The sequence below is a fragment of the Urocampus carinirostris genome, chromosome 19, assembly GCF_059441175.1.
Source record: "Urocampus carinirostris isolate Australia breed hairy pipefish chromosome 19, RoL_Ucar_1.0, whole genome shotgun sequence".
Classification (NCBI taxonomy): Eukaryota; Metazoa; Chordata; class Actinopteri; order Syngnathiformes; family Syngnathidae; genus Urocampus; species Urocampus carinirostris.
The window spans coordinates 26,879,288-26,899,998 of NC_142367.1; the positions used below are offsets into that span (position 1 = coordinate 26,879,288).

General features: G+C 43.1%; 2 protein-coding genes across 6 annotated transcripts in view; one reads left to right on the forward strand and one right to left on the reverse strand.

The window, feature by feature from the left end:
- The first annotated feature begins 224 nt into the window (after window positions 1-224).
- Window positions 225-15,344, forward strand: gpr26 (G protein-coupled receptor 26). Of its 5 annotated transcripts, XM_088324295.1 has the most exons (5): window positions 225-267; window positions 8,173-8,289; window positions 10,361-10,924; window positions 12,824-12,937; window positions 13,699-15,344. In XM_088324295.1, exons 2-5 carry the CDS (start codon window positions 8,257-8,259, stop codon window positions 13,903-13,905), a joined length of 918 nt encoding a protein of 305 aa, XP_088180421.1. In that variant the 5' UTR covers window positions 225-267; window positions 8,173-8,256; the 3' UTR covers window positions 13,906-15,344. The 5 variants fall into 5 exon arrangements, with proteins under 5 accessions (XP_088180421.1, XP_088180422.1, XP_088180418.1 ...); XM_088324296.1 differs by lacking the exon at window positions 225-267; XM_088324292.1 differs by lacking the exon at window positions 225-267 and having other exon boundaries at window positions 8,195-8,289; window positions 9,948-10,924.
- A 1,089-nt stretch (window positions 15,345-16,433) lies between these two features.
- Window positions 16,434-20,711, reverse strand: part of cpxm2 (carboxypeptidase X (M14 family), member 2) — a 39,878-nt gene continuing 35,600 nt past the window's right edge. Inside the window, exons 13-14 of the mRNA XM_088324290.1 lie at window positions 19,791-19,890; window positions 16,434-18,399 (exon numbers count right to left, since the gene is read on the reverse strand). Of these exons, the coding sequence (XP_088180416.1) occupies window positions 18,143-18,399; window positions 19,791-19,890 (357 nt within the window). The 3' untranslated portion in view covers window positions 16,434-18,142. The remainder of the gene's footprint in view (window positions 18,400-19,790; window positions 19,891-20,711) is intronic.

Here is a 20,711-nt window from a genome sequence, read left to right on the forward strand (position 1 = left end):
AAGCCTGCCCGTGTTGTCATAAGCAGAAGAGTCTCCATTTTGAAAAACGTGAGCGCCCCCTTCCTTCGTCTCCCTCCTTGGATGTAAACAAGGAGCCACGTGTGCTACGCGCGGCGTCAAACTTTCTCATGACGTCATGATGTCGGGGAAGCCCGTGTGCGATGACGTCATCACCACGCGCCAATTACACATAGAGCGCCTAATTGACAAAGTAGACGTCTTAAAGTAAACACTTGACGACCAATTTTCACATTTATACGAATGTATGTAAGTATATTTGAAAATACGTATATATATTATTTTTTGCATACATGCCTACCTTTTGGGAGAGTTTATCGCACTTTTATTGTAATGCAAGCAAAAAAAAAATAGGCCGTGTGCCTATTTGAAATTGTAAAGGACTTCAATTCATTTTTATCAAGATTTAAAGGGACAGTGTGTAATATTAAGTGCATCCTAGTGGTACAAAATAACTTTCATTCAGTAAATAAAACACATTGATTTGATTACTAGACAAAAACACACAAACTATCATACAATGCTAATTTGTATAAAGGACAAAACGCCACAAAAACGATCAAAACAGGTAAAACATTTTCGACAAATTACCACGTCAACCAATTTGATAACCGGTTAGCTAGGGTTCTGGTGTTCTTTACATGATATCACAGCTCAAGAAGTCGAAGATGAGTCGGCCTGCCTTCAAAAGTCCATCCATCTATTATCTGCACCGCTTCTCCTCAGTAGGGTCTCCGGGGTGCTGGAGCACATCCCAGGGATCAGGAGACACCCTGAACTGGTCACCAGACAACTCACTCTCTCATTCACACCTGGGGACAATTTTGACCGGCCAATTAATGCATGTTTTGGGAATGTGGGAGAAAACCCAGGCAAGCACGGGGAGAACATGCAAACTCCACACAGGAGGTTCGATCTCACGACCTCAGAACTGAGCCGCACACGTGCTAACCGCTGCCGCCTTCAAAAGTCATTATAGCGGAAGATAATTGGAATATATCGATGACCTATATCTAGATATTATGCAAAAAACAGGTACTATTTACTCTCATTTCGTATGCTTTAGAATCTGGCTATCCCTTTAAGCAGAAACACTGGCGTCACATCAAAACCTGACTTCACTTTTACAATGTAATAATAATCAAATTTTTCGGGCGGAGATAAAAATCGGGTATAAATTCTTCCCTCTTGATCTGGATAGTCAACATAAAGACGGGGCGACATTCCGCCATCCCGAGAGAGGATATTACAAAAGCCAGGCCAGCATATATAATTTATCCGGCGGCGGAGAAAATATCTCCGTGCCCTCGCAAACAATATCCGCGCGCGGCGCAAGAAAAGCTTAATATGAGAAGAGATAGGGAAATCCCCATGGAAGCCAATAAACAAGAAGGGGGCTCTCCTCCTCTCCTGACCCTCGCTCCAAGATCGGAGATTTTCTTGACTTCTCACAATTTTGCCGACGATAACGCCGCGCATGCGCAACCTCAATAAAAGCAAGAACGGAGCTCGATGAACAGATAGGGAATTCAAGCGATAGCGGCCGGGGCCTCGCCGACAAAAGAGGATGGCGCATTGTTGGGGTCGGGCGATCGCACCCAACGCTAACTGGTGTTTTTACCCGAATGCCTGAAAAGGGACGGCTGAAGGAAAACTTTTTGGACTATCGGTATAGTTACTCTTTAAAGACGAAACCATCTCCTCGATTCCTACCCTTTACCTCTCCCGACACCTGAACCGTTCTCCTTTCCTGTCTGGAGTAACACTTGATCCGTTACCCAAGCCCTCCACGTGTCAGCTGGATCCTATTCCCTCATCCCTGGCCAAATCTTGCCTCTCTTCTCAACTTCCCCTCTTTTCCGCCTCTATCCATTCTTCACTTTCCACTTGTGTTCTGCCAAAATGCCCTAGCTTGCGCAGAAGACTGATCGTTATTTCCTACGTTATTTCCAATTTTTGTTTTCTAATTAGTATTTTTTGACTTTTCCACTATTTCCAAATGCTCTTTCCTTTTCTTTCCTTTGCCTTTCTTCATAGGATTTCTTTTACCCATCTCTCTTTTGTTACCTCTCTCTCTCTCTCTCTCTCTCTCTCCCTGTCTCTCTCTCTCTTCTTTTCATCTCTCTCTTTTTCTCTCCTCTTTTTATCTCTCTTCCCCATCTCCTTTTTGCTCTCCTTTTCCTCTCTCATTTCCCCCCATCTCTCCCTCTCTCTCTCTCTCTCTCTCTCTCTCCCTCTTTCTCATTGTTTTTTTCCCTTTTGATTTCTTTTTCTCTTCTCCGTCTCTCTCCATTTTCATCTTTTTCTCTACCGTCTCCCTCTTTCTCATTGTCTTTCTCATTTTTCCCTTTTGATTTCTCCTTCTTTTCTTTGTCTTTCTCTCTGTCTCTTTCCCTTCCTCTCTTTCCTCTTTTTATGTTCCTTTGTCATCTCTCTTTTGCTCTTTTTCTTTTCTTGCTTTCTTTCTCTCTCTTTTTCTTTAGCCTCTCTTCATCCCTCTTTCTTGTTGTCTGTTTCTTCTTTCCTTTTCTCTTTCTCATTGTTTTATTTACCTTTTGATTTATTTTTCTTTTCTTGGTCTTTCTCTTTCTCTCTTTCCTTCCTCTTTTTTATGTTCCTTCGTCATTTCTTTTTTGCCCTCTTTTTCTTATCTCGCTTTCTCTCTTTTTCTTCAGTCTCTCTCCATCCTTCTTTCTTGTCTGTTTCTTCTTTCCCTTTCTCTGTCTCTCTCCCTTTTTGTCTCTCTTTCTCGCGCTCTCTCGGCCGATTTGTACCATTGTATGGAAATGTGTATGCATAGCACTGGTGGTCGCCCTCCCCCTAACATTTCCATTTTTAAAGAATCCATTTAAGCCGAGTGTCTCATTTGGCAAAGTGTCCTAATGGCACCGTTCATTTCAACGCTCTGGTCTTTAAATTATTAACAGGAGAGACCCTCGCTCATTGACCCCCCCCCCCCTTCTCCCTTCTCCCCATTTGACAGCGAAGAGCATCGAGAAGTTAACCGGCACGATCAAACCGAAGCCGTCCGGCAGATATTTCATTTCTAAAAATATCAAAATGGCCTTTTGGATTTAAAGGGACAGCGATGACGGTCTACAGCAGGGCTGTCAAACTCCATTTTACCCGGGGGCCACACATTAGAACAAGCATTCTCTCGGGGGCCGGACTAGTAGATTAGAGAGAAAGAAAGAGAGAGAGAGAGAGAAAAAGAGAGGGGTAGGACAAATGAAGAAAGAAAGGGAGGAAGAGAAAGAGAGAGGGAAAGGTAGAAAGGAAAAGAGAGAGAGAAATTCTGAAACAAAATAGATAAAAAGAGAACTCATGAGGAAAGAAAGAGAGAGAAAGATAGAAATCCAAAGAGAAATGGAAAGAAAAAAGAGAGGAGAGACAGAGAGGAGGGGAGAAAGAGGGAAAAGAGAGAGAAAAGAAAAAAGGAAGCAAATTAAAAGGACACAGAAAGAAAGAGACAAAGAAAGAGAAAAAGAGAGACAGGGAGAGTGAAAGAGAGAGAGAGAGAGTGTGAGAAAAAAAAAATCCAAGTACAGTGTTTGTGAGAGGCACCTGGCTTCAGCAACATCAAGTGGACATATTTCAGCTGGTTTTTCTCTTGCGCTTTTCTCAGCGCTGTCTCCCGGGCCGGATTCAATCCCTTAGCGGGCCCGATCCGGCCCGCGGGCTGCCCGTTTGCCACACCTGATCTACGGTGTCGTATTTCAAATTTTTTTTTCTTATCAGAATGACAAAATAATATACCGGGTCCCTGAATTTCCTGTATATTTTGATACGTTGTCGTGATCTTTTGGACTATTTTGGCCCGACGGGCCGCGTGTGGCGTGTGGGCCGTAGTTTGCCCATCCCTGTTCTGAAGGACTAGCAGTTTGATACGCCTTTGACAAAAAATGACAAGTTAGCATGTTATAAGAAGGATATCTTAGTTCCATCCATCCATGACCTGCAGGACTTATCCTCAGTAGGGTCGCGGGGACGCCGGAGCCCATCCCGGCCATCTTGGGGCAGTGGGCAGGGGACGCCCTCAACCGCTTGCCAGTCAGTCACAGGGCACACAGGGATGCACAAAAAGTAAATTTTGCGACTGATAACATGAAATTAGGATAGATGAGGGGTTATTCAACGGATATAGGAATAAAAGGAGGGTATTACACCAACCAAAACCAAGAATTATGAATCCAACACCTGACACAAAGTAAGAGTTTATGTTAAATGTTGAGTTTTTTTTTTGTGATTACAAGCTATAAAAATACATTCGAATGATTAGAACTAGGGGCAGCACGGCGGCGCAGTGGTTAGCGCATGTGCGGCACAGTTCATGTCTTGGGAACCTCCTGCGTGGGTTCAAATCCAGCTCCAGACTTCCTGTGCGGAGTTTGTATGTTCTCCCCGTGCTTGCGTGGGTTTCCTCCGGGCACTCCGGTTTCCTCCCACATTCCAAAAAATATGCATTTCAGGTGAATTGTCCGGTCCAAATTGTCCCTAGGTGTGAATGAGCGAGTGAGTTGTCTGTCCCTGTGTGCCCTGCGATTGGCTGGCAACCAGTTCAGGGTGTCCCCTGCCCACTGCCCGATGATTGCTGGGATGGGCTCCAGCATCCCCGCGACCCTACTGAGGATAAGCGGCGTAGCTAATGAGATGAGATGAGATTAGAACTAGGATTAAAAAAAGCACATTTCTAATTGTTATTGTTACCTTTACTTTTCATTTTTGCTTTTATTATTTTCATCATTCATTCTTATTCTTTTTATCTTTTACATTTATAGTCTATCAACTGTGTTTTACAACTTGATTTGAATTCATTTTAAAAATCGTTTATTGATTTATTTTCTATTATTTTTCATGAATAAATATTGTTTCATGTATTGCAAATTTGATCTATTTTTCAAGTTCATGAATTCTTTTTTTAATTTATCATTATCTTTTAAGAAATATATGTATAGGAAGATTTTTTTATTTTAATGGATTTATTTTTCAACCCATGCTTTACTTTATTCATTCTATTTATTTTAACTGATTTAAACTTTTTATACATATGTCAAGTCATATTATTACTTATTAAATAAGTCCAAATAAAACGGTAATATATCTCCGATCATATGTATTTAACGCCACCTACCGATAAAACAACGATATTACAATCAATGCAAACTTCAATTTGCGTCCTTTTAATGCAGATTATTTTTTCATACCGCAAGAGGGCGCCATGGATTAAAATGAACCACCTCGTGGAATAGTTTTAGCCGTATATTGTAATGCTGCATTGAACCGCTAGAGAGCAGTAGCCGGAAAGTACAACTGCCTTATTAGAGAAATTGCCCCCCTTTTTTTAGCATAGGTGTGCAACTATTTAGAACCGCTAGAGGGCGGCATTGGGCTACAAAATTTGGCCATCTTGGAGACAGATTCTATTTATTGTCATTAATGAATAAATATACGGAGAGACAGGGACGTAACCAGGGGCAAGGTGGGGGGGAATGTTGCCCACCCAAAGAAAACTGGATGTAGCAGTGAGGGCAGCCTGTAAAAAGAGGTAAAGAAAGGAATAAAAGTGAATGATTGAGAAAAAAAGGAGTAAATAACAGCAATGAAAAAAGTAAAAAGCTCGGTAAATAAATAAATAAATAGATAAATAAAGACAAAATAATTTTAGGAAAAAAGTAATAAAGAAGGGGAATCAAGAAAAAGGGAATTGTAAGAAAAAAATCTAGGAAAAAAAGAAAACGGCACTGTAGTCTCTTACTGTAGTTGTATTTTACTTGTAATATTTCTGCATTTTGATTTTTTAAGTATTTCTAAAGTATTTGATGAGTTTTTTTCCCTTTTCTTTCTTTTTCCTTTTTTTCCATTGATCTTTCCTTCTTTTCTTTCTTTTTCTAATGTGTTTTCTGTTTTTTTGAATTTCTTATTACTAGATTTAAATTTTTTGAAATAAGCACATTTTAAAATGGATTTTTTTTTACTTTTATTTTGAAAATGTGCTTTACTTTTATGATTGCTTTTACTTTTTTCATATTATTTTCAGCTAGTTTTTCTAAATATTTTTTTTGTATCTATGTAATATGTTTTTCAACTTTATCGAATGAACTACGTTGTAAATTATTGTTTTATTTTGTAATAATATTTTTCTAAACTATTATTTTGACATTTATTTCATGATATATTTTTCTCCTTGATTGATTTAATTGGCCTAGAGAGGGAGAGGCGTCACCGGCCTATAGTTGCCCAAGACACACCGCAGAAAATAGTGGTTAAGGGATCAGACCAAGCAACTCACCTTGCGTATTGTCGTACTTGTTTCCAGTGGCACTACACGGTAGTGACATCTAGTGGTCAAATATTACACACTGTCTTTTTAAATGCTAAAAAGCGTGATGCCGTTAAAAATAAAGGCTTCTCTTCTTTGGGGCCATTAACTCCCACAGCTTAAAAAACCCAAAGAACTGTCGGACGTTTCCTTCACCTTTCAGAAACGGTCTAGGTGAAGCTCTTCCCCGATGACGTTCCTGGAGAGGGGCCCCCCGAGAAAGGTGAGGGGGGCCCCGGGGCCTCCGCCCGGCGAGTAGGCGGGGCTGTCAGTCAGCGGCCAATCGAGTGTGAGATGGGAAGCGGCAGATGGGAAAACGCCGCGGGGAGGAATGGCGAAGCGGCGATTCCCGAAAGCGCTCGTCCGACACCGAGGATAAGACTCAAAAATGTCAAGAAATGCACCGGCCGGACACAAGACGCACTCCGAAGCAACACGTTGGCAATGCCTGAGTGAGGGTCTGAAACCGGGAGTAGAAAGAAAAATGGACGAAATGCCGTCCCGTCGCAAGGTTTATTGAGGGTTTTGAGTTTTTCCTTGCCCTCATGTCTGTTACAGATCAGGGGATGCTGTCATAATAAGTCTGTATTAGACTGTCCCTACTCAAGGTTTCTTCATTTTCCTCATGTTGAGGTTATTGACTTTTTCCTTTCCCTCATGTAGGTTTTAGATCAGGGGATGGTGTCATCATAGTCTGTAGTCTGTACAGCCCTTTGAGACTGTGCCTTCTTAAGGTTTCTTCATTTTCCTCATATTGAGGTTTTTGAGTTTTTCCTTGCCCTCATGTCGGTTGCAGATCAGGGGATGCTCTCATAATGGTCTGTAGTCTGTGCAGCCATTTGAGACTGTCCCTACTCAAGGTTTCTTCATTTTCCTCATGTTGAGGTTTTCGAGTTTTTCCTTACCTTCATGTAGGTTGCAGATCAGGGGATGCTGTCACAATAGCCTGTGGTTTGCATAGTCTGTGGTCTGTGCAGCCCTTTGAGACTCTCCCTACTCAAGGTTTCTTCTATTTCCTCAAGTTGAGGTTTTCCTCGCCCTCATGTAGGTTGCAGATCAGGGGATCCTCTCATAATAGTCAGTAGTCTGCAATAGTCCTTTGAGACTTGCTTTAACTATGACTTGTCTTGCAGAGTCCTTCATGGGACGAAGAGTCTTTGATGGGTCACCTAGGCCAAGGATCGAACGTCAACGCCACAAAGTGTCACGACTACCAATCGGAGTCACCTGTTCCTGCTCATTTGGTGCCAACCGCCGCGGGTTCTGATTGGCTCCCTGTCACGATTTGAACCCAGTTCTGTCAGTCCCCTGTTGTCAGTCCGTCTACGAACCTCAGTGAATACTAGGCAAGTCTTTTTCGACCCTGACTCCCACCTGTCCCATTTTTTCTCCTGTCTGTCTCCGGCTATGACCGGTTTTGATTCCGACCGCGTCTGCTCTCCCGTCCCGACTTCGACCCGCTTTTGACCCCGACCACGTTTTTGCTCTCCTGTCCCGGCTACTGACCCGTTTTCCCCTCCCTGACACCGCCATCGCTCGCTACGGAAGATCCACTTCCGCGTTCGGATCACAAACTGAGTACGAGAGCGACTTGCTTCCCGCGCGGCCCTTCGTCTTTCCTTTCATAAAACTTAGATAGATAGATAGATAGATAGATAGATACTTTATTCATCCCCTAAGGGAAATTCACATTTCCAGCAGCATCCCTGAGAAACGTAACGCAACTGGGTCCTGTTTCTGTTCTAGTCCTGACACAAAGTATATTTTTCAACAATAACAATGCGTATTTTACAATGTGAAACTCGTTATGTCAGAATAAAATCGTTTTTCCTCAGTTTCAGTGTCGTCAATGCGGAGGTCTGACTTGTCTCTGAAGTTCGGGATGGCGCCTTACGCTAAAAATCAACAGCGACCAGACGATGAAGGTGCTGTATCAGAGTCAGATGCTTCTGGTAAGCATGGGAACCAGTACTATCTGTTTCCTGTGGGGGAGCCAATCCCTACCCCAAAAACAGCCAGGAGAGGGATGGGTGATGCCCGGTATACTTGCTGAATAGGCAACATGGGAAGTAGTACCCCAATGACCCTAGTGATTAAGGGATCCAATAACCGTGAGACGCTCAAAATTAAGAGCGAAGGCATCGATGAACTCGCAAGGAGAACAGGGACCATTTATCTGATTTATTGTTAGGGTAGGGTCATGCATACTTCTTACCACCAGAGGGCCCCAAGGCCATGACAATTTTTTTTCAATCTGCTGATTCTTGTCGTCTTTTTTAGGCAAACAAGCACTTTTCAGTCCTTAAAGACAAGACAATCATTTTGAGGATTTCAAGCACACGTACGAACCGTGATAAAATGATATGGTAGGCCACATTGCCCGAGTTAATATCAGACAGATGGGGTCGATACCGGACAGGACGGGACGGACAGGAATGATAATGAAACAGGATATCGAAATTAAACAGGACAAACTCGACGGGAACGAAAACCGGAGAGAATAATAAACAGGACAAAAATAGATGGGAACAAAACAGGAGATCAATATTAAACAGGACAAAATAGACGGAAACAATACCAGACAGGAAATGCCAACAGGAAACAGGACCGAGTCGAAACCCACGTCTGGCGGGGCAGAAGGTTGTTGACGGACTGACAAAAGAAAAATAAGACCGCTGAGCTTAAATAGACAGAAAGCCAATCTGTCAATGGGTCGCAGCTGGCGCCACACAGGCGGGGCCAATTGGGCACCATGGCAACCGTGACAGTATTGGGGCTTTAAATATGCATGATTGAAACATTTGTTTGTTTTATTGTTCGGGTCGGGCATACTTCTCACCACCAGAGGGCCCCAAAGCAATCAATCTGCTGATTCTTACCCCCTCTGCATCCACCCACTCACTCTAATGTACCAGCACAAGTCATATCATTGTAAAAGTAAACAAAATGTCATATTTTTAACAGGTTGTTGCACTGGAAATATGTTTAATAGACGTTTGTTGTGTCAATTCCAGTTTACAGTTGCTTAATATAAAAAACGTACTTCTCACCACCAGAGGGCCCCAAGGCCATGACAATTTTTTTTTTTCCAATCTGCTGATTCTTACCCCCTCTGCATCCACCCATTCACTCCAATGTACCAGCTCGAGTCATATCACTGTAAAAGTAAACAAAATGTCATTTTTTTCAACATATTTATTCATTTTAAATGTTTTTTAATCCTCTACTAATAAGTAGTACGTTCGGTACACTATTTTGTGAGGTTTCTGCTCAGCCGTACGGAATTCACACTCGGAGGGATCACTAACGCGATATGAAAACGGTGTCTGCTCCTCATTCGAGGTCGGGATTCTAACGCTATTGGGGCTTTAAATATTCTTGATTAATTCATTGATCTGATTTTTTGTTAGGGTCGGGCATACTTCTCACCACCAGAGGGAACCAAAGCCATGACCATTTTTTTCCCAATCTGCTGATTCTTGCCCCCTTTGCATCCACCCGCTCACTCCAATGTACCAGCTTGAGTCATGTTACTGTAAAAGTAAACACATGTCATTTTTTTTCTTAACATGTTTATTCATTTGGAAAGTTTTTTTAATCTTTTTGTTAGGTTTCTGTTCAGCCGTACGGCATTCACACTAGGAGGGATCGCTAACGCGATATGAAATCACGCAGGCTGCGCTAAAACGCTCTCTCCTCCTAACGCCGGTGGCGAGGAGGTGTTCCTAATGAAGCGACTCGGCTCCGTGCGTGCGCCCTCCCGTAGCAAAGTGCGCGTCTGCTTTTGAGGGTCTAGACGGGAGCGCAAGCCCCCACACGGCGGGGACGTCGGCAGCGATCGCTCGCCTCTTCGGATCGCCGGATGTAGCGGAAAGGGGGGCGAGGGGCGGGCGGACCGGGGGAGACATTCTCCGGCCATGAGAGGATGGAGGCGGCCGAGGGGCTGGTGTTCGCCTGGGTCCTGCTGGTCCTGGTGGTGTCCCTGCTCTCCAACGCCCTGGTTCTGGTCTGCTTCCTCTACAGTCCCGAGATCCGCAAGCAGGTCCCGGGACTCTTCGACCTCAACCTGACCTTCTGCAACCTGTTGCTGACGGTGGCCAACATGCCCCTGACGCTGGCGGCGCTGGCGGCCCGCTCCCGACCCCCCGGCGGGGACGGCGCGTGCCGGGCGGCCGGCTTCCTGGACGCCTTCCTGTCCGCCAACTCCATGCTGAGCATGGCGGCGCTCAGTATGGACCGCTGGGTGGCGGTGGTCTTCCCGTTGCGCTACCGCTCCAAGATGAGGCACCGGGACGCGCTTTTGCTGCTGGGGTACGCCTGGGCGCACTCGGCGGGCTTCTCGGCCGCCGCCGCCTGCCTCTCCCGGCCGGGATACCACCGGCTCTACGCGGCGTGCACGCTGGCCGCGCCCGGGTCCGGGTCCTCCCGGGTCTTCGCCGTCCTGTTTCACTCCTTCACGTTCCTGCTTTCCTTGGTGGTCTTGTGCGTGACTTACCTGAAGGTCTTGAAGGTGGCCCGCTTCCACTGCCGGAGGATCGACGTGATCACCATGCAGACCCTGGTGCTCCTGGTGGACATCCATCCCAGGTAGGAAACTTCTACTCCTTCTTCAACAACTCCATAATGGCGCTTCCCCGCCGAGTACTTTAAAGGGACAGTGCGGGGACACGAGACTCATGGGGGGGCGGGGGAGTCAGCTATTGTTACGGTTTATTCCTCTGTTTTGCAGTTTCCAAGTTGCTGCACTGAAAATATGTCTAATAGACATTTGTTGTCTCAATTCCGGTTTAAAGTTGTTATTTTAACTTCCTAGCATAATAGATTCCTCTAAAACGTATTCATTCATTATGTGCAGGATATTATTAGTAATTGTAAATGCATTTATACAGCGCTTTTCAAGTCAATGAAGAGCTCCCAAAGTGCTTTACAATGTGCTTCACACTTACCTATTCACACACACACACACACACACACACTTACCAATAGGGAGTCAGCCTCCAAACATTTTGAGGATAATCAAGATGCTAAATGGTAAATGCTAAATGGAATGCATTTATATGACGCTTTTTAAGTCAATAATGTGTTACAATGTGCTTCACACTTACCCATTCACATACACACACACACACACACTTACCATTAGGGAGTCAACCTCCAAACGTTTTGAGGATAATCAGGATGCTAAATGTTAAATGGTAGTGGTTAAATGGTCTGCATTTCTATAGCGCTTTTCAAGTCAATACAGATCTCCCAAAGCACTTTACAATGTGCTTCACACTTACCCATTCACACACACACACTCACACATCAATAGGGAGTCAGCCTCCAAATGTTTTGAGGATAATCAAGATGCTAAATGGTAAATGGACTGCATTTACATAGCACTTTTTAAGTCAACAATGTGTTACAATCTGCTTCACACTTAGCCATCCACACACACACTCACACACCAATAGGGAGTCAGGCATGCAGGGGGCATTAGGGATTAATATATATATTATATTATATTATAAATAAATAAACATGTAATGGAAAAGTTTAAATTTCATTAACCTATGGTGTGATGTCATTTGACTTGACCTGGCACAGTGGAGTAGTGGGTGGATGCAGAGACAGCAGATTGAACATCAAATGGGTTTAAATCTTCCACTTGCGTGGATTGTACTGCACCCAGAAGATTTCTTTGCTTTCTTCGCCTCCATTTTAATAATAGTCACAATCGTTGATTGGTGATGTACATGCAACTAAGCTCAGGTAACAAAAGACCAAGATTATTTTCTTCGTTCTTAGTATTGTTTTTTTCCTTATTTGATTAGTCGCAATATTCTTAACAAAGGGACCCCCCAAACCTGTCTTTTTTCCTACTTTTATATTTATTTGTTCCTTTTCAGATTTATCTTTTGTTTCTTTTCTCCTAGCCTTTTTAAAATTCTTTCTTGCTGTTTTCCCCTTTTTATTTTTTCCTGCTTGTTTTTTGTTTGTTCTTTTAATAACTTTTTCCTTATTTTTCTTTTGTGTCATGAACCGAAACACGATCAGGACCCAAACGCGTGACGTTACTCACACAAGCCTTTTTTTTTTTTTTTTTTTTCGGGGAAATGGGGAGTCTTGCACGTTAGGCAGCCGGTCTGGCGTGGAATGATAGGAAGCCAGAGACCAACGGGATCGATATCAATTGCCTGAGGAGATATCGGACAGATGGGGTCGATACCGGACAGGACAGACAGGATTGATATCAAAACAGGATATCGAAATTAAACCGGACAAACTAGACGGGAACGAAACTGATTAAAACGAACGCAATTGGGTCCGGTCTCCGTTCCTGGTCTGTGACAGGGAGTCGGCTGTCTCAAGGGTCAAATGGTCTCGAGTGGTCTCACGTAGTATGTCGAGTAAGATTTCTGTTCCATATACATCCGGAATAACCGAGTCCTGGAATCTGGAGGTGCTCTTATATGGAGGTACGACCGTGTTTTATCTCTGCAGTGTTCGACAGCGCTGCCTAGAGGAACAAAGGCGGCGGCGGCAGAGAGCCACCAAGAAGATCAGCACCTTCATCGGCACCTTCATGGTCTGCTTCGCTCCCTACGTCATCACCAGGTGAGCCGCAATACATTGGAGGGAGAAAGTCTTGAAGAACTGGAAAAAATAAAGCGATTTTCAGCCCTGTTTCGCAATCATTACCGACTGAGAGCGTACGACTGACAAAATAATGAGTAGAAATCTAATAAATAAAAACAATTGCACTAGAATAAATAGTATTTATCGTTATTCTATAAAAGTAATTGGAGGGTTTCTTCTTCCAGAATAAGAAAGCGATTTAGAAAGCGTCTGGCTAGCTGCAGGTTAGCATTGCGTCACTGTGACTTAAGCGAAGTCTTAAAATCCAAGAATCACGAGCGCAGCAGTTTCCTGCCAGTTGTAGCTCCGGATCATTCATTTCATGGGTAACAGATCCGGCGTAGGTGGCCGTAGCAGTTGGCCGAACCCGCAGCCTCCCTATTGCTTTCTCGCCTGACGCCGCCTCAGTCCATTCCTGGATGCGATAACAATCCACGGAGCACCTGCTGGTGATCAGCATTCCTTTCCTCAAAGTCTGATTCCATCGATGAAATTGTTTTTAATGGAAAGAGCCGCTAAAAGCTAGCTGTCATGTCGCGCGCTGTTGTTGGTTGGCTACTTTCGTTTAAACTTGCCTCTGATTGGCCGACGCCGTTAAAACCCGAACGGTGACAATTCTGGTTGGCCAAAACACTCACAAATCCTTGAAAACCGCCGTGTCTTGCGATGACACAATCGCAATATCCATTACATTTCAATTCATCGTGCAGGACTCAAATCTTACATGCTTCCGCCCGCAGGATTTTGGAACTGTTCCCGGCGGTGCCCATCAATCCCCACTGGGGGGCGGTGTCCAAGTGTTTGGCGTACAGCAAGGCGGCATGCGACCCTTTTGTCTACTCGCTGCTCCGCAGCCAGTACCGCAAAACCTGCGGCCAAATCATGGACCGGATCCTCAAGCGCCACCGGTCTCCGGACCCGCCGGAACCCAGCCCGCCGGGCCGTAGCCTACCCGGGGCGCAGTCGGGCGGTTTTTGACTCGAGGGTCTCCGGACTGGATTCTCTTGCTCTTCGCTGGAGTGAGTTGTTCAATGAAGGTTAGTCTGCAGCGCCCTGGATGAACTCGACTGTCCTGCTGGCAAATATTTTTTCCTCATTTTAAGTCGAAAAAGAGATATATATGTAGTCAACCTCTAAAAAGTGGTTAGAAATATAGTCGAGTGCTATATTATTAAGCAAAAACGGACAAACTGTGTGACCTCCTGACCACATACGTTAAGAAAATCCTTTATATTAGTCATTTAAGCAAGATTATTTTAATGGGGAAAAAGTGTCCTGGCTAGAAAGGGTTAAAAAACGCTGTACTAGAAAATTAGGTGAAATATATAATATAACAAGTGGAGTATAATTGCAGAAGTGGTGTATTCAGTCTGAGGAGATCATTTCTCCCTCATGTCATGAGGCTCTTTAACTCCACCCGGGGGAGTAAAAGCCACATGAAACTATCTATCTATGGTATCTATCTATCTCTCTATGGTATCTATCTATCTCTATCTATCTCTCTGTATCTCTCTCTCTCTATCTCTTCTTTTTTCATATTTTTCTCTCTCTCTGTCTTTCTCTGTCTTTCTCTTTTATTTCTTATTCTCTCTCTTTTCTCTCTTTCTCTCAGTCTCTCTCTCTCTGTCGCTGTCTTTATTTCTTTCTTTATCTTTTTTTTCTCTCTCTCTTTTTCTCTTTCTCTTTCCTTTCTTATTCTCTCTCATTTCTCTCTTTCTCTCAGTCACTCTCTCTGTCGCTGTCTTTATCCCTTTCTTTCTCTTTCTTTTTCTCTCTCTCTGTTTCTCTTTCATTTCATTTCCTTTCTTATTCTCTCTTTTCTCTCTTACTGTCAGTCTCTCTCTTTCTCTGTCGCTGTCTTCATCCCTTTCTTTATCCTTTTTATCTCTCTCTTTCTCTTTTGCTTCTTTTTCTCTCTCTTTTCTCTGAATCTCTCTCTCTCTCTCTCTTTTTCTGTCGCTGTCTTTATCCCTTTCTTTATCCCTCTTTTTCTCTCTCACTTTGGTTTTCAGTTCCTCTCTCTTTCTCTTTTACTCTCCTTTTCTCTCTCTCTCTCTGTCTCGCTCTCTCTCTCTCTTCTCTTTTTTCCTTTCTTTCTTTTCTCCCTCTCTTCTTGTCTCATTTATTAGTCCAGGCAAGTGAGAGGAATAGTGTATTCCTACCTCGTGACTGTTGCCTTATAAGGTTTGCGTATGATCTAGAATTTGTATCTCTTGTGTGGCAGATGTTTTCTATGGACCACCTTGTTCTTCCCCTTATGATGGGTGGTCCTCTTTTTCAATGTACTTTGATAGAAATTCGTGTTTTCTGTGGAGAAATGCAAATAAGCACCAGGTCCGGATAACGATATGAACGATAACGCTTCCTACAATTGTAATGCGGTTCGGAGATGGCCTGACCTTTGTGATTAAAGTGTAAAACACAATCTTGGCTGATTGTTGTCCTTAATTGGATCCAAACGAACGGGAGCAGATTTCACCGGCAAAAGACAAGAAGAAGAAAATTGGCAGTGTAGCCCTCGGTATACTTTAGCACTACGCTGAGCTCCTTTGACTCACCCAAACCTAGTCCGCAGGTTTCTTGATTTAAAAAGGTGTCAAACTGAGGTTGTATAGCGTTCGTCTGGGGGTCGAGTGGTGGCAGGTTGGATTCCTATCTCCTCCGAGTTAAATGTGGAAGTGTCCTTTGGCAAGACACTGAACCCAGAATGCCCCCGATAAGCAGATCGGCGCCTCGGATGGCTGACACTTGAATCGATGTGTGAGAATGGGTGAAAGTGTGAAGTGTATCGGAAAGCACTTTGAGGTCCTGAGTGACAATGCCTTCCATTTTACCATTTTTAAAGTCAAGTCATTTTATTTGCTTATCACTTAATCACAGAGTCTCAAAAGGCTGTACAGACCAAAGACTATTGCAAACTACAGACTATGACCGAGTCACTCTGAGCGCGGATCTTCTGTGGCGAGCGATGGCGGTGTTACGAACGGAAAACAGGTCAGTAGCCTGGACTGGAGAGCAAAAATGTAGTCTGGGTCGAAAACGAGTCGTAAACCAGGAAAGGAGAGTAGCCGTGGTCGGGGACAAAAAGGTCAAAAGCCGGGGCGGGAGAATAGACGCGTTTAGGATCAAAAACGGGTCAAAGCCGGGGGACAGACGGGAGCAAAAAACAGGTGGGAGTCGGGGTCGAAAAAGGCTTGCCTAGTGTAAACTGAGGTTCGCAGACGGACTGACAAAAGGGGACAGATAGGAGCGGGCACAGGTGACTCGCATCAGTAATCATGACAGCGGTATGTTAAAGTATTTATTGAATTTCTTTGTGCAACAAATTTGAATCTGTCGTGGTTTACATCGCCCTCTGTTGGCTGCGGCTGCATCGGCTCGCTACAACGGGTCAGGTGCAATCGACATTTCGTTCTGTGTACATTGTTACACAGAATGACAATACAAGGAAATTATTATTATTATTATTATCATTTAGGAGGTCCTCTATGTACAAATATATAAGATTTCACTTTTTGTCTCTTTTATTTACATTTTGAAGTACTTCGTTCCCTTTCTTTTCCATTATGCTGTGTCTCCTTATAATGACAGTGCCTCCTAGTGGTACAAAAAAACTTTCCTCTAGCAAAAAAACAAAATGTTAGTTTGAATTCAGATATAAAAAGACATTTGTATTACTTTACGGTGAAATCCCTTCTTAGTTTGGCAGCATTTTCTTCCGGCATCCTGCTTATATCACTAGCCCTCGCTCAGACCAGACAACACAGCGCCATCTGCTGGTCGAATATTCCACACGAAGGCTTTGAAAGGCACGGTTGTGCTAGTGTCGTCTCCTTATGAACATTATGCTAAGATTGTTAGCATAAGCTGGCAGGTAGCTTTTTAATGAACGTTGTACGAAGACTGTTAGCATAAGCTAACAGCTAGCGCTCCGATGAACATTATTCTATGTCTGTTAGTGTACGCTAACACCTAGTGTTCTAATGAACATCATGCTAAGATTGTTAGCATAACCTAACAGCTAGCGCTCTAATGAATATTATGCTATGACTGTTAGCATAAGCTAGCACCTAGTGTTCTAATGAACATTATGCTATGATCGTTAGCATAAGCCAATAGCTAGCGCTCTAATGAAAGTGTTGCTAAGATTGTTAGCATAAGCTAACAGCTAGCACTCTAAGGAACATTATGTTATGCTCGTTAGCATAAGATAGCACCTAGTGTTCTAATGAAAGTGTTGCTAAGATTATTAGCATAAGCTAACAGCTAGCGCTCTAATGAAAGTGTTGCTAAGATTGTTAGCATAAGCTAACAGCTAGTGCTCTAATGAACATTATGCTGTAACCAAAATGCTGTTACCAAAAATGAATGCTAAAAAGTTGTTTTAGGAAAATTTAAATAATCGAATTCAGGTTGACTGGCTCATGGACCAAAATAAACATCTACTTCCTTTTATTGACTTATTTTACAGGAAATACAACAAACTTAATTCCAATTTATGGATTTTATAAGGCAAATGAGCAACAATTGTGCAGTTATCTGGCTATCTTTTTAGCTTTGTAGCTAGCTGTTTTCCACCCTTTTTAGCTATTTAGTAAGCTATCTAGCTAGCTTTTTACATTGTTTTGCATGCTATCTAGCTAATATTCGAATTTTTTGGGGGGTAATTATTAAGCTACCTTTTGGCCTCCTTTCTAGCTAGCCTGGCTAACATTCGAATTTTTTACTAATTATTAAGCTAACTTTTAGCCTCTTTTCTAGCTAGCCTAGCTAACATTCAATTTTTTTTGCTAATCATCAAGCTAACTTTTGGCCTCCTTTCTTGCTAGCCTAGCTAACATTCGATTTTTTTGCTAATTATCAAGCGAACTTTTGGCCTTCTTTCTTCCTAGCCTAGCTAACATTCGATTCTTTTGCTAATTATTAAGCTAACTTTTGGCCTCCGTTCTAGCTAGCCTAGCTAACATATAACTTTTTTTGCTAGTTATCAAGCTAACTTTTGGACTCCTTTCTAGCTAGCTATCTTTGTTTTTAGCTTTCATTTAGATGGCTGTTTACTCTTATAGCTAACTATTTAGTTCCCTTATTGTGTTTTACCTGTTTACCTTTTTAGCTAGCCATGTTTTTATTTTCTATATCATTTCCGTCCCTCAATTCTCCCCCACAGTCCAAGTCCTTTTCGGGTTAAGTCCCCGCCCGTCTGTCTCCCAAGCGTTGGGCGTTCAAGGACCTGACGGGCGCCCCGGGGTCTTGCTTTTTGAAGCGCTCCATGATTTCTCGGATCCGGGCCAGGTTGGTGCGCCCCAGGGTGAAGTGGCACGGGGTGGCCTTCATTTCGTAGCCCACTTCGCACTTCTTGCTCATCATGCCGAAGCCCTCCGCCCTGGCCGTCACCCGGTACTCGCCCGGGTTCAGCAGCCGCCAGTAATCCCCGTCGGCAGCTGGAACGGAAACACGCTCGAATGAACCATTCTAAGATCCAAGCCCTCAGATGGTTAAGAAACTGGGACGTGATTTGAACAGCGAACCCCAAAACTATAAAACCGGTACAACTCACCCAAAAGTCCTGTTATATTCCACTCGTGAAGCATGGCGCGGTTATAATCACGACAGTCCGGTGAATCCAACACATTTACTCCAAAACAGGATAATGCCGACAGATATAAAAAAAATCCGCCTAAAAGCATTCCTGATTCACTGGAAGATCATTGTTGTAATCTGTTTGGCTCAAAACTCCCCTTTGAAAATAAACCGACTTCTCAGATGACTTCCGATGTAGCGATTATTCCCTGACCTTCTGATTGACACCGCTCTCGGGCAATCGCAGGCTATTTTTACAATCCCGTGACAACCTCTTGATCAATTGGGCTTCAAAAATATTTAGCCAACAGTGACCGATTGAAATGTGGATTGACACATTGGTTAGCCGATCAAATTCTCCAAGTAATTTTACGCAATTTTACAATCTGTATTGCGATCGGATTTGAAGATAAAAGATCACAAATGCAATTTGGGTATTACCCACAAGTGTGCACAATCATGGATTGACATTGAAAGAAGTACATTTACAACTCTTTCACAATAACTAATATTTGGCCAAAGTAAAATACATAAATGCAAAGTTTTTCAGGCTGCGCATTAGTCATCTTGGATTGGGATTAACGGTGAATTTTACAGGGTCAGGGGTTAAGGAGAAAAACAGGCATAAATGTGCTTGAAGTAGTCTAATCAAGTCATATTTATTACACGTTGCACAAAATGTCTCAAATGGCTGCACAGACCACTATTACAACATCCCCTGATCTAAAACATGCATGAGGGCAAGGAAAAATACAAAAAACCTCAGCATGAGGATTATAAAGGTTCCCTGTGGCGTTCCGCAGGGCGCAATACCAGGTCCCCTTCTTTTTGGTATGACATATTCAAAACTGTAGCACAATTTTTTTTTGCGCTTCTCTCATTATCGTCTTGCGGGCTGGATTAAAACCTTTGGGGGGCCCGAACTAGTTTGCTGGCTGCCTGTTTGACTCCTGTGCCGGAAACCAAAAATTCTTTCTACGACTTGATGACTCTTTTTTCCAATTTACCTTTCCCTTATCACTCACTTGCCTGGGACCCATTGTAATGGGTATGAAAAGGAAATGTCCTCTACAAAAATAAGACAAAATGAGATGTGGTCCGTCCTTAACATAGGGACGGGGCCGATTGACTGAACAGGAAGTAGAGATCAAGCAGGGCGTTATCGCCATCTACTGTTAAGGAGTAGAATCGAACCATTGACTTCAAGGCCTTTTATTTCAAAACATTTAAAGAAAATTTTTTGCTTTCGTACCTGTCCGAATGTCATGGTTGATGCCGTCCACGGCGATGGTGGCGTTGGCTATTCCGTTGCCTTGCAAGTCCTTCACCGTGCCTTTAATCCCACGATGCACCTGGGTAGTGAAAAAAAATAATAATTTTGAAATTAAAATGTATTTCATTTGGATTTTATCTTTCTCTTATTTAAATGTCTTATGATATTGAAAATCCTTGATATTTATCTAAAGCAGTCATTCTCAATTATTATCTGTCGCCCCCCTGTAGAAAGAAGAAATCCTACTGCGAGAGTGCTACTGCCCCCTGGTGTAGTGGAGGTGCAGTTGCGCTTTATTCTAGGACGGTTAAAAAAATGATAAAAACTGACAGAGACCAAACGCGCCTTCCCCAGGGTGGGGTGGGGGCGGGGGTACCCCACTATTTCCTAATTATATTTCTACGGTAATAGAAACTAGTGAACTACTCCGGACAACTAACTACATGCTATTAGTCAGTGATGTGCGGTGAGGTTCGGGTCCAGGGAGGCAAAGTCAGTTTTGCGAATAAATGAACCTACATCTTCTTCATCGTCAACACACTTTATATTGTTGAACTGTTAACTTCCGTTGAGTGAAAATACTTGAAGTACAGTAGCATATGTCTACATGATCAGTTGTCCGACTAGAGATTGTGATTTATTCTCTAGAGTGAAACTGAATTTAGATTGTTTTACAATTGACTTGAAGTACAGGAGGCTATGTCTACTTAACCAGTTGTCTTAGATTGTGAGAGTTAGATTTTATCTATTAAACACACTTTATATTGTTGAACTGTTTACTTTCGTTGAGTGAAAATTCTTAAAGTACAGTAGCATATGTCTATATGAGCAGTTGTCCGACTAGAGATTGTGATTTACTCTATAGAGTGAAACTGAATTTAGATTGTTTTACAATTGACT

What these genes read in the sequence shown, in the direction of transcription:
- gpr26 (XM_088324292.1), top strand. Translation starts at nt 10,263, where the DNA reads ATGGAGGCGGCCGAGGGGCTGGTGTTCGCCTGGGTCCTGCTGGTCCTG. An exon ending in CTGGTGGACATCCATCCCAG is followed by an intron (nt 10,925 to 12,823) that starts GTAGGAAACTTC and finishes TTATCTCTGCAG; the next exon opens with TGTTCGACAGCGCTGCCTAG. An exon ending in GCTCCCTACGTCATCACCAG is followed by an intron (nt 12,938 to 13,698) that starts GTGAGCCGCAAT and finishes TTCCGCCCGCAG; the next exon opens with GATTTTGGAACTGTTCCCGG.